This window comes from Miscanthus floridulus, chromosome 6 (assembly GCF_019320115.1).
Source record: "Miscanthus floridulus cultivar M001 chromosome 6, ASM1932011v1, whole genome shotgun sequence".
In the NCBI taxonomy this organism is placed as follows: Eukaryota; Viridiplantae; Streptophyta; class Magnoliopsida; order Poales; family Poaceae; genus Miscanthus; species Miscanthus floridulus.
This window is the reverse complement of record NC_089585.1, coordinates 102,352,263-102,365,804: the sequence shown is the minus strand read 5'-3', so window position 1 is coordinate 102,365,804 and position 13,542 is coordinate 102,352,263. Positions and strand designations below refer to the sequence as shown.

Below are 13,542 nucleotides of genomic sequence, written 5' to 3'. Positions count from 1 at the left end.
AAAGAACACACAGCAAAGAGCCTGTGAACTTGTTGCCCAGCAAAGAAAATAACAAATTGCCATTCTTCTTTTCGTATATATAATACATAAAAATCTTGCCTCATCAGCTCATCTTGATAAGCCCGATTCTTGTGCTAGGCAAGGCTGCTTTCTTTCTCGCTTTGGCACAAAGTGTGTCGTCTCCAGAAAAGACCTCATATACACAAACACAATTATTAAATCCAATAGTTATGTTATATACGATAATGGAGTGTTATGATTCGCCACAGAATGAAGACCTTTTAGGTTCATGAATGAATTCTTTTATTTACGTCGTGTTCATGCGTATATATTTCTATAGGTCCGGTCTGATCCGTTCCATGATGGCGCAAGTGCAACATGGCACGGTGGTAGGCTGCTGAGCACGCCACCACTTCTAGGCGCGTCCCGAATATTTGTAAGTATTTAAAAAAAAAGTATTTCTCAACACATATTAATTGCGTGCATGCAGTGCGTTCAATTCCATGGGATGGGAGTATATTGTTGATCTGAAATTGACCTGTTGAGCACTGGGAGCAAGCGAGCGTTTTGTAGAGTGCTGCCACATGTGCCGTCCGTCCAGATGCAGCATGGCAATATTTTGTTACAGCACTCTGTACTCCGGAGCAAATTAAATTCAAACGGCACGTCGGCACCTGGATACTGGGCATCTGAGCGTACTGTATGTATTATTATATATATACTGTGGATCGCTAGATCTTGAAACGGCCCACGTCTGTTCGCGTGATCTTATCAGCCATACTTATCAGCTATGATATAATATTTTTCTTACACAACAAAACAACATCAGCCAGCTTATAAACCACAGAAACGATCAAGCAAATAGGGCGACAAATCTGAATCCAAAATTTGAAACCAAAGGAATCTTTATACTCAGATCATGAGCGGAGTCTTTATATACTTACTCAGATCATGAGCGTATAATGACGTAAAATAATGTCCGCCATGAACACTGGGACCTTCCTTTGAATAAACAACTTGTTTCAGACGGGCAAATCTAACCGCTTGATATATGCAGTAAAAATAGTCACACAAAAAAAGATATATGCAGTAAAAAAACGTCAGGCATGTGGGAAATTTATACAGCTAATAAAGCAGCATATTATGGAGCTGTCTCAAGAATGGTTTGATATAATATTATTATATCAAGCAATTTATATATTAATTAATGGACGGCTGGAAAAGGGTCTTGGAAAAAGCAGGAACAGCTTACTCCACTCCACTCCAAGACGACGCCCTCATGCCACTATGCGCTGACAGCAGCAGTCTCTGGATCTAGTTCGCCCGTGGATGGCACATCGTCGTTGCGTAGTCCGAATTTTTTACTATTTGGTTTTTTTTTTAAGTTTCTCTCAAATAGACTTGCGGAAAGAATTCCAGAAATGGACTCTTGGCTCGGTGTCAGAGTGACTGGCGCCGAGCTCGACACCACGGTCATTGGCGCCGAGGTCCTGGGCACGGGGAAATAGCCTGCCAGGGGCTCGGCGCCAGAGTAACTGGCGCCGAGACACCTGCATTTAACCCAGCCTGCACTTCTTCCCCGAGCGTTCTTCCTCTTATTTCTTCATTTTCCTCGGGTTTTTTTTCGCCAGTTCACCCTACCTCACAATCAACTTAGCCAAAATTTTATATATCCATCTCACGGTAAAACTAGGGTGTTAGGTTCAATTTAGGGTGTTTGATGTGCTTGCTAACCATCGGTCTCACCAAACGTAGGCCTCCAAAGGGCAAGGTCAACCCTTCTGTTCTGCTCGCGCATCAATCGACCCAATCGACCCTTCTGTTCTGCTTGCTAACCATACGTTTGGTAAATTTAAAGACTTAGCCAAAATTTTATATATCCATCTCACGGTAAATTTAGAGACTTAGCCAAAATTCTAAGTTGCCGGTGATTGTGAGGTAGGGTGAACTGGCGAGAAAAAAACCCGAGACGGAGGAGAAATAAGAGGAAGAACGCTCGGAGAAGAAGTGCAGGCTGGGTTAAATGCAGGTGTCTCGGCGCCATTCACTATGGCGCCGAGCCCCTGGCAAGCTATTTCCCCGTGCCCAGGACCTCGGCGCCAATGACCGTGGCGCCGAGCTCGGCGTCAGTCACTCTGGCGCCGAGCCAAGGGTCCATTTCTGAAATTCTTTCCATCATAGATCTATTTGAGAGAAACTTTCGAAAAAAGGACCAAACATGTGTTGAGGCCAACCGCAGCGCAAGCACAGCGGGCGAGACGGAGTGGAAGATGGGAAAAATTCAAGGTCCGACACGGCTGACGGGGGCGCGCAGAGGTCTCTTGTCCGGTTTCTGCTCCGCATCCCACAAACACAAACGCTGCATGCACGGAATTGCTAGCGAGACCCGCGTTACCAGATTGTCTTTTGCGTGCAGGCGCGTAGACGTGGCTGGTTCTCTTCTTTCTTTCCTCATCAAGAAGTGGCTTTGAGAGTAGCCAGCTAAGCTACGGTAGTGAAATCCAGGTTATACTTCGTTGCAGTTATATTAGCTTGTTCACTTCCGAGTGAATTCCGCATGCATGTACTTTCTTGTTTCATCCCAAGCTGGACAACACCTATGCGTTTCTCATTTCTCATAACGTTCGCACAACGGCACAACTCATCACCACCCAAAAAATAACAACCATGAATGAATAATAAGGTCAAGATTTGCTTAATTATACATTGCCATATTATTGTCAACATTTGCTTATATTTTGAACGTCGTCACAAAATAAATTATAGCTCTCAAATTTTATAAAAAGGGGAAACATAAATAGCTATATAACATTTTTTCTCTCCACACGGACGCATTTGCTAGTATAATATAATATAAATTAAAAGAAAACAAAAATACACATGAAAAGCCATTGTCGTGGCATAGTTTGTTTTTTTAAATATCTTATTAAAAATTTATATAAACGAGATTGGTAAAATTCCAGGTAAAAATGCTAATCCTTGCCTTGGGAAGATAGGAGTCTTGGTAAACCTACTGAAATTGAATCCCTCCCTCCGGCTAAAAACAAATCGGATTCACAATTCCTCGCCGTCCCTTCCCCCTCCCATCGCTTGCCCCTCGCTCCTCTTCCTCTCCGCGCCGCCTCCCTTCGAATCGAAATCCCTCTCCGCCATGCCGAAGGGCGCCAAGAAGCGCGCCAAGCTCAAGAAGCAGCAGCAGCAGCAGCAGGGCCACCCCGACGATGGCGGCAACACCAACGCCAGCAACGGCAACGGTAACGGCAGCGATGACAACAACAACGCCTCGAGCGGCCGCGACGGCGACCACCACCACCTGCGGATCCCACCCAAAGTTTCTCGCGGTACGAATGGCACCTAACCCTCCTCCACCCTCTTTAAGCCGGAGCAGATCCGCGCGCCGCTTTCGGCACCAGCGGGGTGGGAATCACCTTTTCGCATGCGGCGAGGGTGGCATTCGCTGTGGCCGCGGGTTTCCCCGCCACCATGTTCCCACCGGCCGCCGCTTTACGGGCTGTTCGCGCTTTCCTTGCTCCCTTCCTTGCGCTATATGTATGATGGATGCCTGTGGTTTCTGATGCTGTGCTTGTGTGTGGGTTGGCCCAGTGGATGCGAGCGAGGACTCCATGGAGAGCTCCGAGGAGATGGTGACCCCCCGGGCCGCTGCGTCGGAGCCGGACGAGGAGGAGAGGAAGGCCACCGCGGCCGAGGTGCCCGTGGAGCGCGCCGTCGAGGCGGACGTCGCCGGGTCTGGGGAGGTCATGGTGGACGCGTTTCCGCCGGAAACCGCTGCGCAGGAACGTGAGGGCAAGGTGGATGAGGCAGAGGTGGAGGTGCACGCCGTGGTGGCGCAGGAACCTGAGGTAAAGGATGTGTTGGTGGCCGAGGAATCCGTGGTGCAGGAGCCAGTGGTTGATGCACCGGCGGTGGAGGCTTCAGAGGTGAAGAAGGAGGTGGCCAAGGTGCATTTGGTGCTTGAATCTGAGCCGAAGGTTGATGAAGTGGTGGTGGTCGAGGAAACGCCTGTAGCGCCTGAGGTACAGGAACCAGAGGTGAAGGGCGCTGGTTCTACTGTTGTGTTGAAGGAACCAGAGATGAATAGCGGCAATGTGGTGGTCAAGGACTCTGCTGAGGCGTCGCGATCTCAGGAGGCTGTTGATGTGCATACTACAGAGGTAAATGGTGTATGTGGTTTAGTTCTATTCATCTCCCACGTTTTAAAGCTGTGAGTTCTGATTGGGTGGGTTCTATTTGCTGCAGGTGGCGCGCGGACCTGCAGTGGCAGCTTCAGGGCAGCGGGCAACATGGTGGAATTGCTGCGGCCTTTTTGATGCCTTTACTGGTTCAGGGAGATAGGTGAAGGTGAGATGGTTCTATACTTCGATATCTCATGATTGTGTTTTTTTTTATAGTACTCTGTTGATTTTGAGTGGCATAATTTCTTATTTCTAAGCACACTGTAATTAGCGTCAAAAAAATTGGTGTTGCGGAAATATGGTCGCGAGTTTTACTGGTTAAGCCTTTGGAATATGAGGTGCATATCTGAGTTCATTGTGCATAGCTTATTTGGTGAGATCATTGCGAGTGCTGTTCAATGTCAGTGTATACGTTATAAATATAATTTAACCTGCAGTTTGTAACATCTAAGGAACCTATAAAATTGCAAAGCGATGGTGTTTTTGTGGGTACTGAGCAAATGCTTTTTTCAGGGTGAACCTTTGGGCCATGAAATGCGTTTTTGTATCTCTCACACATGGTTTAATAAATGGCTTGTGATATTGTTATCATTACTGTTAGATGTCATTGGTGATGGTAGCAGCTAAAATTATTCGCTTAGCTTTGAAATTCACTTCTTGACTTCACTTGCTGAGTTTTGAATGTAGAATATAGTAATATACTCTACCCAGTTATAAGCAGTGATTGAATTCCAGAAAATTTACCAAACAAATTTTCCAAATCAATTATTGTGCCACTCCATGTAGCTAAAGGGTGCAAGGTGAAAATAAAGGCTGATTGCACAGATTAGGAGGATGCAGTTAGATAATCAGCATTTTATATACTCAAGTTCCATGCTTTTTTAATATATTTAATAATTCCTTTGAGACTATGGATTTATTTGTGGATTTTTTTCTGACATTTTAAGGGAGTAACATTGTATGCTATTGATTCTGAGTGTCCTTCCATCGGTTCCATTTTCTTAAAAAAAATGTAGAAACAATATTTTTATTGGCTTAGCATGATTGTCTATATGATGAATGGACACATCATATCTTGAGAGATGGATGTTTTAGTGTCAAGTTTTTGGTAAAAAACATCTCTGAGTAATATGAAAAGCTTCATATCATGACTTATTTCTATTGGCTTAGCATGATTTCCTTCTTATGAACGTTGTTTTCCCAATGCTGATAAACTGCCCATGGAAGATAGGTTGTACATTGTGGTGTAATACCTGAAACTTGCTGAAGTCGCACCATTTATTTGAAACTCAGTATACATGTCATGCACATGAAAACGTTGCACAGAATTTACACCCTACTAGAAGGCAGTCATATTATGGACATGGAAAAATGACTTCCCAAGTTCTGTATGTTTCTTAATTGAGTTAAAACAAACTTGTGAATCCCCAAATAACTGGAGATGATCTATTGATTCTCTTCCACTTGGCAGCATAATGTGTATCTTTGTAAATAGAAGAAAAGGGCCAAGCACAAATACCCAAACCAACACTCACACATACAGAACAGAACTAAACAATCTTGAACAATTACCTGCCAGACTAGCCTTCTTTAATATGATGGCACCTGCTTGGTACATGTGGACTGAACTGCAATTGCGGTACTCATCAGTCATAACAAGAATACTTGGTCGTTTCCCCTGATGCCTGTATGAGTATATGTATTTGTCTATGTCGCGTTCTACTCCCTATATACCAAAATAAGTTGGGATTCTAGGATTCGGCGCGCAGACCAAGATTGGTGGTAAAATTATATGCTTCTACCCCTATAGAAAAAGACTAGGACATTTTTGCAGCATCAAGCCTCCGTCAGTTTCTTTTATTTTTTGTTTTGGAAATCATTTTTTTTGTTTCTTTGGTTTCTTGCTGGTCCACAAAGCTTTTGGCTACTGATTTTCTGTGCTCATAGGCATGCGTTGGGACTCGCACCATCTATGCATTTATTTTGGGACAAAATTTGAATCGAAGAAGTGCGATTATTTTGGGGAGGGAGTATATATCAATGTGGATATGAACAACTTACTGAACATGATTACAGCCAGTCCTGATAAATATGATTCGCTACACTTGCTAAGTTGCTATGTTTGTAGCAGCTCTGCTGGATATCACTGTTCAGAAATAGACAATCGTTTTCCTGGCTTCTGGGGATGAGATGAACAAATGTTTGGCAGTTAATCGATACTAATAGTAGTATTTAAGCATCTCATCTAATATTCTCTTTTTTTTATAGGGTTGGAACATGAAGTCAAGAAGACAGAAAATGATGAGCAGTTGTAACTAGACTTTGTTTGAATAGTCACATGAATGATGAAGCAGAAGGATTTGGGATAACATCGAGCTGATGTTTCTACTTTCTTCCTCCCTGTGTCTCTGCATCTGTGCAAAGTTACACCTAGTCCCTGGTCGTGGTTAATATTCTTAATTTCCTTAGCATCATCCCCCAACGCCTAGTCCCCCTTGTCTAGTGTCGTCTAGGTACTGGTCTTTGTAGCATAAGAGTTGGAGTGGGTCGACCGTAAAGAAATTTTGTTGTTTCTGCCTTTATACTTATTTTTCTGGGGTATCGTCTGCTATGCCCCTTTCTCTCATGGTTGTCACTTGTAAGGAGTATATTTGTTGGAACAATTTGAGATGGTTCTTTGGATAGCCTCAATCCGAGATTGCTCAGTGTCAGCCAGGTTGGTCATAGTTTGACTGAATTCGTTCCGTGTTTGGTTCATAGCCATAGTTTATCAACCCTAGCTTTTGGCAGAGTACGGTTGTCGCAAAAAATGCGACGAGAAGAATGCCTGTTACAGTTGGTAAAAAAATGAGCTCATGATGTGTAGGTAGCGGGTTAAGAAAGTTTGGCTTTCTAACTAAGTACGGTGATGCAAAGTGTTGATGTAAACCAAGTCCTACCTTTTTATCAGTTCGGGAGCTAAATTGAACTGCTGAACCGCGGAACAGTTCTAGGACTGAGCGATCACGGAGGAAATGGAACAGGAAGATTGAACCGCTGAACAGTTCTAGGACTGAGCGGTCACGCAGGAAATGGAACAGGAAGATTGCTGATTGTATTGAGAAAACATTAAATCGTTAATGGCTGACGAGGAAAATGCTTGTCCAGTCGGCGGAAAGGGAAAAGACGAAACCCGTGTCGTTTTAAGCCCTTGTTTAGTTGGAGAAATTTGGATTTTGGGGCTACTGTAGCACGTTCGTTTTTATTTGACAAATAATGTTCAAACATGGACTAATTAGGCTCAAAACGTTCGTCTCGTAATTTCCCACCAAACTGTGTAATTAGTTTTTCTTTTCGTCTACATTTAATGCTCCATACATGGGCCGCAAACATTCAATGTGACAGGTACTGTAGCAACTTTTTGAAAGTTGAGGTGGAACTAAACAAGGGCTAAGGAGCCGTCGCGGCTCAACGCCATAATAACGCGCCTGACCCGCTTAGCCCTTCGTTTTCGCGAAAGCGCTTGTGGCCGGGCAAGGCATCTGACTGCAGGAGTGCAGGGGCAAGTGGTGGCTACGCAGCCATTACGGGGCTTATGGCCACGAGCTTATAAAGCGACCTGGCTGATTTCCGTTCACCACATCCACATGTTCATCTGATTTGAACGTTCGCGAATAAGAATCTACTGTACTACCGATCAACTGTACTGTTAGGAATTTAGGCATTTTTATTAACAGTTTAATCCAGAAATATACCATCAGCAGGTTTGTGACAGCATACATGTATATGTGTATATTTCTTATGAACGCTACAGCATGCATAGATGACATACTGATTGATACAGTAAGAATACAAAATACAGTAATCATAGAGATTAGACTGTACCCAACGGAGGGTCCCATGCCGAGAGCATCGAAAGCTCCATTCACACTTGACATAGTGCGTTGCTCGAAGTCGTGGACCACAGTCGATGCAGGAAGATGTTCGCAGTACAGTCCTACGAACGGATCACCAGGAAGAAGACGCCTTGACGTTTCAGGGAGAGGACGGATCCAAGAGCGATCTCCAGGAAGAAAATGGACGAGCAGTCGTGGATCGCTCCCAAAAAACCTAATCGCCGCTCACCCCGTGCAGGATTCTCAGGCGGACAAGGGTTCCGGAGGCACCTGCTCTCCCGCTCCTCCGTGCGCGCAGAGGTACGGGACGGGGAAATCAGAAGGCTACTGATATGTGGTTCTCTCGGGAGTGGTTACGGAAGATTGGGTCTGGATTGACGGAAGACAGGATATATGGCTGCTGACGGAGAAGAGAAGACAAAGGCAGCGGAGAATCCTAGGAGACGGGAAGCGGAAGAGACGGTAACTGACGCAGTCAGTTCGCATTCACCATCAAGGAGCAAAACTCCCGTGATAATATGGATTTAAGTGGTAAAAGACTAGCCACGCCCGCCCGCTCGCCGCCCGCCTGCCACGCCACGCCCACGCCCACGCCCTCGGCCCGCCCCGGCTGGCGGCGGCGCGTGCGCGCGCGTGTGGCACGCATTTATCCTTTTCTCAGCTTCTCAATTTAGATGAATAATCTCCAACCATATAAGCTGAGTCAGCATTCAGTCAAAATCACGTATGGTATTAAACCATACAACACTTAATATTACGCACCATGGAGTTTTATTTAATTATTAAATATTATATGGGCTAAGCCCATATTATATCCAACAATCCCCACCAAACTCTAGGGTTTATAACAAAGTAGTATAAGAACCACATTTTTTTTATATACCAGTGTTTCGATATAGACTGTTAAGTTGAACATCCATCTAGAACAATAGTTTTACTCAGTCATAACTGAACAATGGACTAAGCCTTGAATTGACAGTTTTGTGTGAGGTGAATGTCACTAAAGTCATTTGCTGATACTGGGCAGCAAAAGACATCCCCTCTATTTAAAGCATATAAGTCATATTTCAGTGCCTTTCATGAGTATTTAGAGATCATCTAAATCTCATAGACTGTGATCAACAGTCTGACTCATATAGGTGTGTTCCTCAAAAGATGTTCTGTAGGACAACATCTTTTCTTTGACAAGCCACTTGGAACACATTAAGGCAAAACCCAGCCTGCCTTACAGAAAGAAAAGATATACATCAAAAATGAGTCTTACTAAGGATCTTTCCTCACAATTTACTACTAGCTTGTTTCACCGTCCTACTTCACGGGATCTCCGATCACATAGAACAGGTTACCACTATAGTAAATTTCAAGTGGGTCTCAAACCCATCTCTTTCTATGCACTTTCTATCACATTGCGTGACAGACCCTTAGTGAACTGATCTGCCAGATTGTTAGACGTGTGAACATAGTCCAACGCTATTACTCCGGAGTTTCTCAATTTTCTGATAGATTTTAGTCGTCTCTTAACATGCCTTGTGGATTTTATGTTATCCTTAGAACTGTTAACCTTCGTAATCACAGTCTGGTTATCACAGTTCATAGAAATAGCCGGTATGGGTTTTTCAACAACCGGTAAATCCATAAGAAGATCACGAAGCCACTCAGCCTCAGATCTAGTAGTGTCTAATGCTGTGAGTTCTGCTTCTATTGTAGACTTCGTTAAGATAGTCTGCTTGCAAGACTTCCAGAAAATAGCGCCACTGAAAGGTCCTAATATGGCTAGAGGGGGGGGGTGAATAGCCTATTTAAAAATCTACAAATCAACTAGAGCAATTTGATTAGTATGACAAATAGTGTAATGCAAACTTGCTCTAGCTCTACAAGAGTTGCAAGCCACCTATCCAACAATTCTAGTTGCAATGATTACTTAGGCACATAAACTTGCTATGTAATTACTCACTAAGAGCTCTTAACCTTGCTACTCTAAAGAGCTCAACTAGATGAATATAAATAATAAAGTAAACTCTCAATTCTAATTACACTAAAGAGCTTGTGTCAACTAGTTTGCAAGAATGTAAATAAGTGAGTAAGGTGATTATACCGACGTGTAGGGGATGAACCAATCACAAGATGAATATATAGCCAATCACCGGGAGAATGCCAAAGACAAGAGACAATCGATTTTCTCCCGAGGTTCACGTGTTTGCCAACACGCTACGTCCCCGTTGTGTCGACCAACACTTGGTGGTTCGGCGGCTAAGAGGTGTTTCACAAACCTCGTCCACACGATAGGACACCGCAAGAACTGACCCACAAGTGAGGTAACTCAATGACACAAGCAATTTACTAGAGTTACCTTTCGGCACTCCATCGGGGAAGGTACAACTCCCCTTACAATCACCGAAGGCGGCCACGAACAATCACCAACTCGTGCTGATCCTCCACCGCTGCTCCAACCGTCTAGGTGGTGACAACTACCAAGAGTAACAAGCGAAATCCGTAGCGCAACACGAATACCAAGTGCCTCTAGATGCAATCACTCAAGCAATGCACTTGGATTCTCTCCTAATCTCACAAAGATGATGAATCAATGATGGAGATGAGTGGGAGGACTTTGACTAAGCTCACAAGGTTGCTATGTCAATGAAAATGTGCAAGAGCGCTCCCTTGAGTCGGCTATAGGGCTATAAATAGAGCCCCAATCAAATAGAGCCGTTATACTCCTTTACTGGGCAAAACACGCTCTGACTGGACGCTCCGGTCATACTGACCGGACCCTGGACACAACGTCCGATCCACAGATGTAAGCCACGTGTCATTCTGAGTTAAACTTGAGCTGCCAGATCACAATGGCTATTAACTGATCGGACGCTCTGGAAAAACTGACCGAACGCTGAACCACCAACGTCCGGTCGTTTACAGTAAGGGTCCAAAATCGGTTTTCTTCGATCGGACGCGTCCGGTCCACCTTGACCGGACACAGACCAGCGTCCGGTGCTAAACCCTAGTCACTGTGTTATCATGTCAGTTTGACTGGATGCAGAAACCAGCGTCCGGTGCATCTCAGGTCCAGCGTCCGGTGCAACACCGAAACTGGCGACCTTTCTGCCACACCTGACCGGACGCGCGCTGCCAGGGTCCGGTGCTTTCAGACCCAGCGACCGGACAGTTGACCGACGCCAGCGTCTTCACGATCAACTCGTTTTTACTTCTAACTTCTTCACCCTTGCTCCAATGTGCCAACCACAAGAAATTTGCATTCGGCGCAATAGAAAATAGGCATTCCATTCGGCGTAATAGAGAGAGGGACCCAAACCCATCTCAACCCTGCAAACACCACCTCCTTTGTAGATGTGCCAACACAACTAAGTGTATCACCTTGTACACAAGTGTTAGCATATTTTCACAAACATTTTCAAGGGTGTTAGCACTCCACTAGATCCTAAATGCATATGCAATGAGTTAGAGCATCTAGTGGCACTTTGATAACCGCATTCCGATACGAGTTTCACTCCTTTTAATAGTACGGCTATCTATCCTAAATATGATCACACTCACTAAGTGTCTTGATCACTAAAACAAAATGGCTCCTATATTTTATACCTTTGCCTTGAGCATTTTGTTTTTCTCTTTCTTCTTTTCCAAGTTTAAGCATTTGACCATCACCATGCCATCACCATTGTCATGATCTTCGCCATTGCTTCATCACTTGGAGTAGTGCTACCTATCTCATAATTATCTTGATAAACTAGGTTAGCACTTAGGGTTTCATCAATTAACCAAAACTAAACTAGAGCTTTCAGCCACCTCCAAGCGAAAACACATATCCACTTATGGCATAAAGCTCATCAGCATCAGAAATCCAGTTGGCATCACAGTAGCCTTCTAGCACTTTTGGATGTCCGGTATAACAAATACCATAGCTTATGGTTCCTTTTAGGTAACGCATTACTCTCTCAAGAGCATGCCAGTGATCATCTCCTGGGTTTGACATAAACCGGCTCAACTTGTATACTGTAAATGAGATGTCAGGCCTTGTTGCACTAGCAAGATACATGAGCGAACCAATGATCTGGGAATATCTCAACTGATCCCTTGCTATTCTTTGATTTTTTCTCAATAACACACTAGGGTCATAAGGTGTAGGAGTAGGTGCACAGTCACTGAACCTAAAGCGACTCAGCACCTTTTCCACATAGTGGGTTTGTAACAGAGTTACCTCACCATCATCTTCTCTTAGAAGCTTGATATTAAGAATAACATCAGCATCTCTCAAATCTTTCATCTCAAAATTATTAGTTAAAAATCCCTTCACCTCTTCGATCACTTTGAGGCTGGATCCAAAGATCAGTATGTCATCAACATATAAACACAAAATGACTCCTTCACCCCCACCATACCGATAGTACACATATTTGTCAGCTTTATTCACAACAAAGTCAGCAGATGTTAAAGTTCTGTCGAACTTTTCATGCTATTGCTTAGGAGCTTGTTTTAGGCCGTATAATGACTTTAATAATTTACACACTTTGCCTTCTTGACCATTTACCACAAACCCATCCGGGTGATCCATATAGATCTCCTCCAACTCTTCGTTTAGGAAAGCTGTCTTAACATCTATTTGATGAACGATAAGACCATAAGAGGCTGCTAGGGAAAGCAAAACTCGAATTATGGTCAATCGGGCAACCGATGAATAAGTATCAAAGAAATCATCACCTTTCTTTTGAGTATAACCCTTGGCCACAAGCCTTGCCTTGTACCTCTCAAGAGTACCATCAGGCCTAAGCTTTTTTTTGAACACCCATTTGCACCCTATAGGCTTGCACCCATAGGGACGATCAACAATTTTCCAAGTTTCATTGGACATAACAGAATCCATCTCACTCCGTACTGCTTCCTTCCATAAATCAGCATCAGGAGAGGAATATGCCTCTTCAATGGTCGTTGGTGTGTCATCCACAAGGTACATAATATAGTCATCACCAAAAGACTTTACAGTCCTCTGTCTCTTGCTTTTCCTGGTGACTATAGTGTCATCCTCATCAGGATTTTGCACATAGGGTTCCTCAATTTATTCTATTGGAGTAAAATTTTTATGCTCATGGAGAATTATAAATTCATGACTAGTTGTGCTAGGTGCATTTTTTATGGGAAACTCATTCTTAAAAAATGTAGCGTCTCTAGATTCCATGATTGTATCAACAGCCATCTTAGGAGCACTAGAGTTTATAATTAAAAATCTATAACTCATGCTGTGAATAGCATAACCAAGAAAAACACCATCAACAGTCTTTGGTCTAAGCTTTCGCTTTTTGTTTATTGGCACATTCACCTTTGCCAAACAACCCCAAGTTCGTAGGTAAGAGAGATTTAATCTCTTCTTCTCCCATTCCTCGAATGGTGTAATTTCTTTGTTCTTTGTGGGCACTCTATTCAGGACATGACACGCTGTCAAAATAGCCTCACCCCACCATTAC

At 43.8% G+C, this 13,542-nt stretch overlaps 1 protein-coding gene across 1 annotated transcript; it reads left to right on the top strand.

Moving 5' to 3' along the window:
- The first annotated feature begins 3,039 nt into the window (after positions 1 to 3,039).
- Positions 3,040 to 6,917, top strand: LOC136458842 (uncharacterized). The gene is made up of 4 exons (XM_066458758.1): positions 3,040 to 3,341; positions 3,604 to 4,172; positions 4,258 to 4,359; positions 6,462 to 6,917. The coding sequence occupies exons 1-3, from the start codon at positions 3,152 to 3,154 to the stop codon at positions 4,351 to 4,353; spliced, it is 855 nt and encodes a 284-aa protein (XP_066314855.1). The 5' UTR covers positions 3,040 to 3,151; the 3' UTR covers positions 4,354 to 4,359; positions 6,462 to 6,917.
- The last annotated feature ends 6,625 nt before the right edge of the window (positions 6,918 to 13,542 follow it).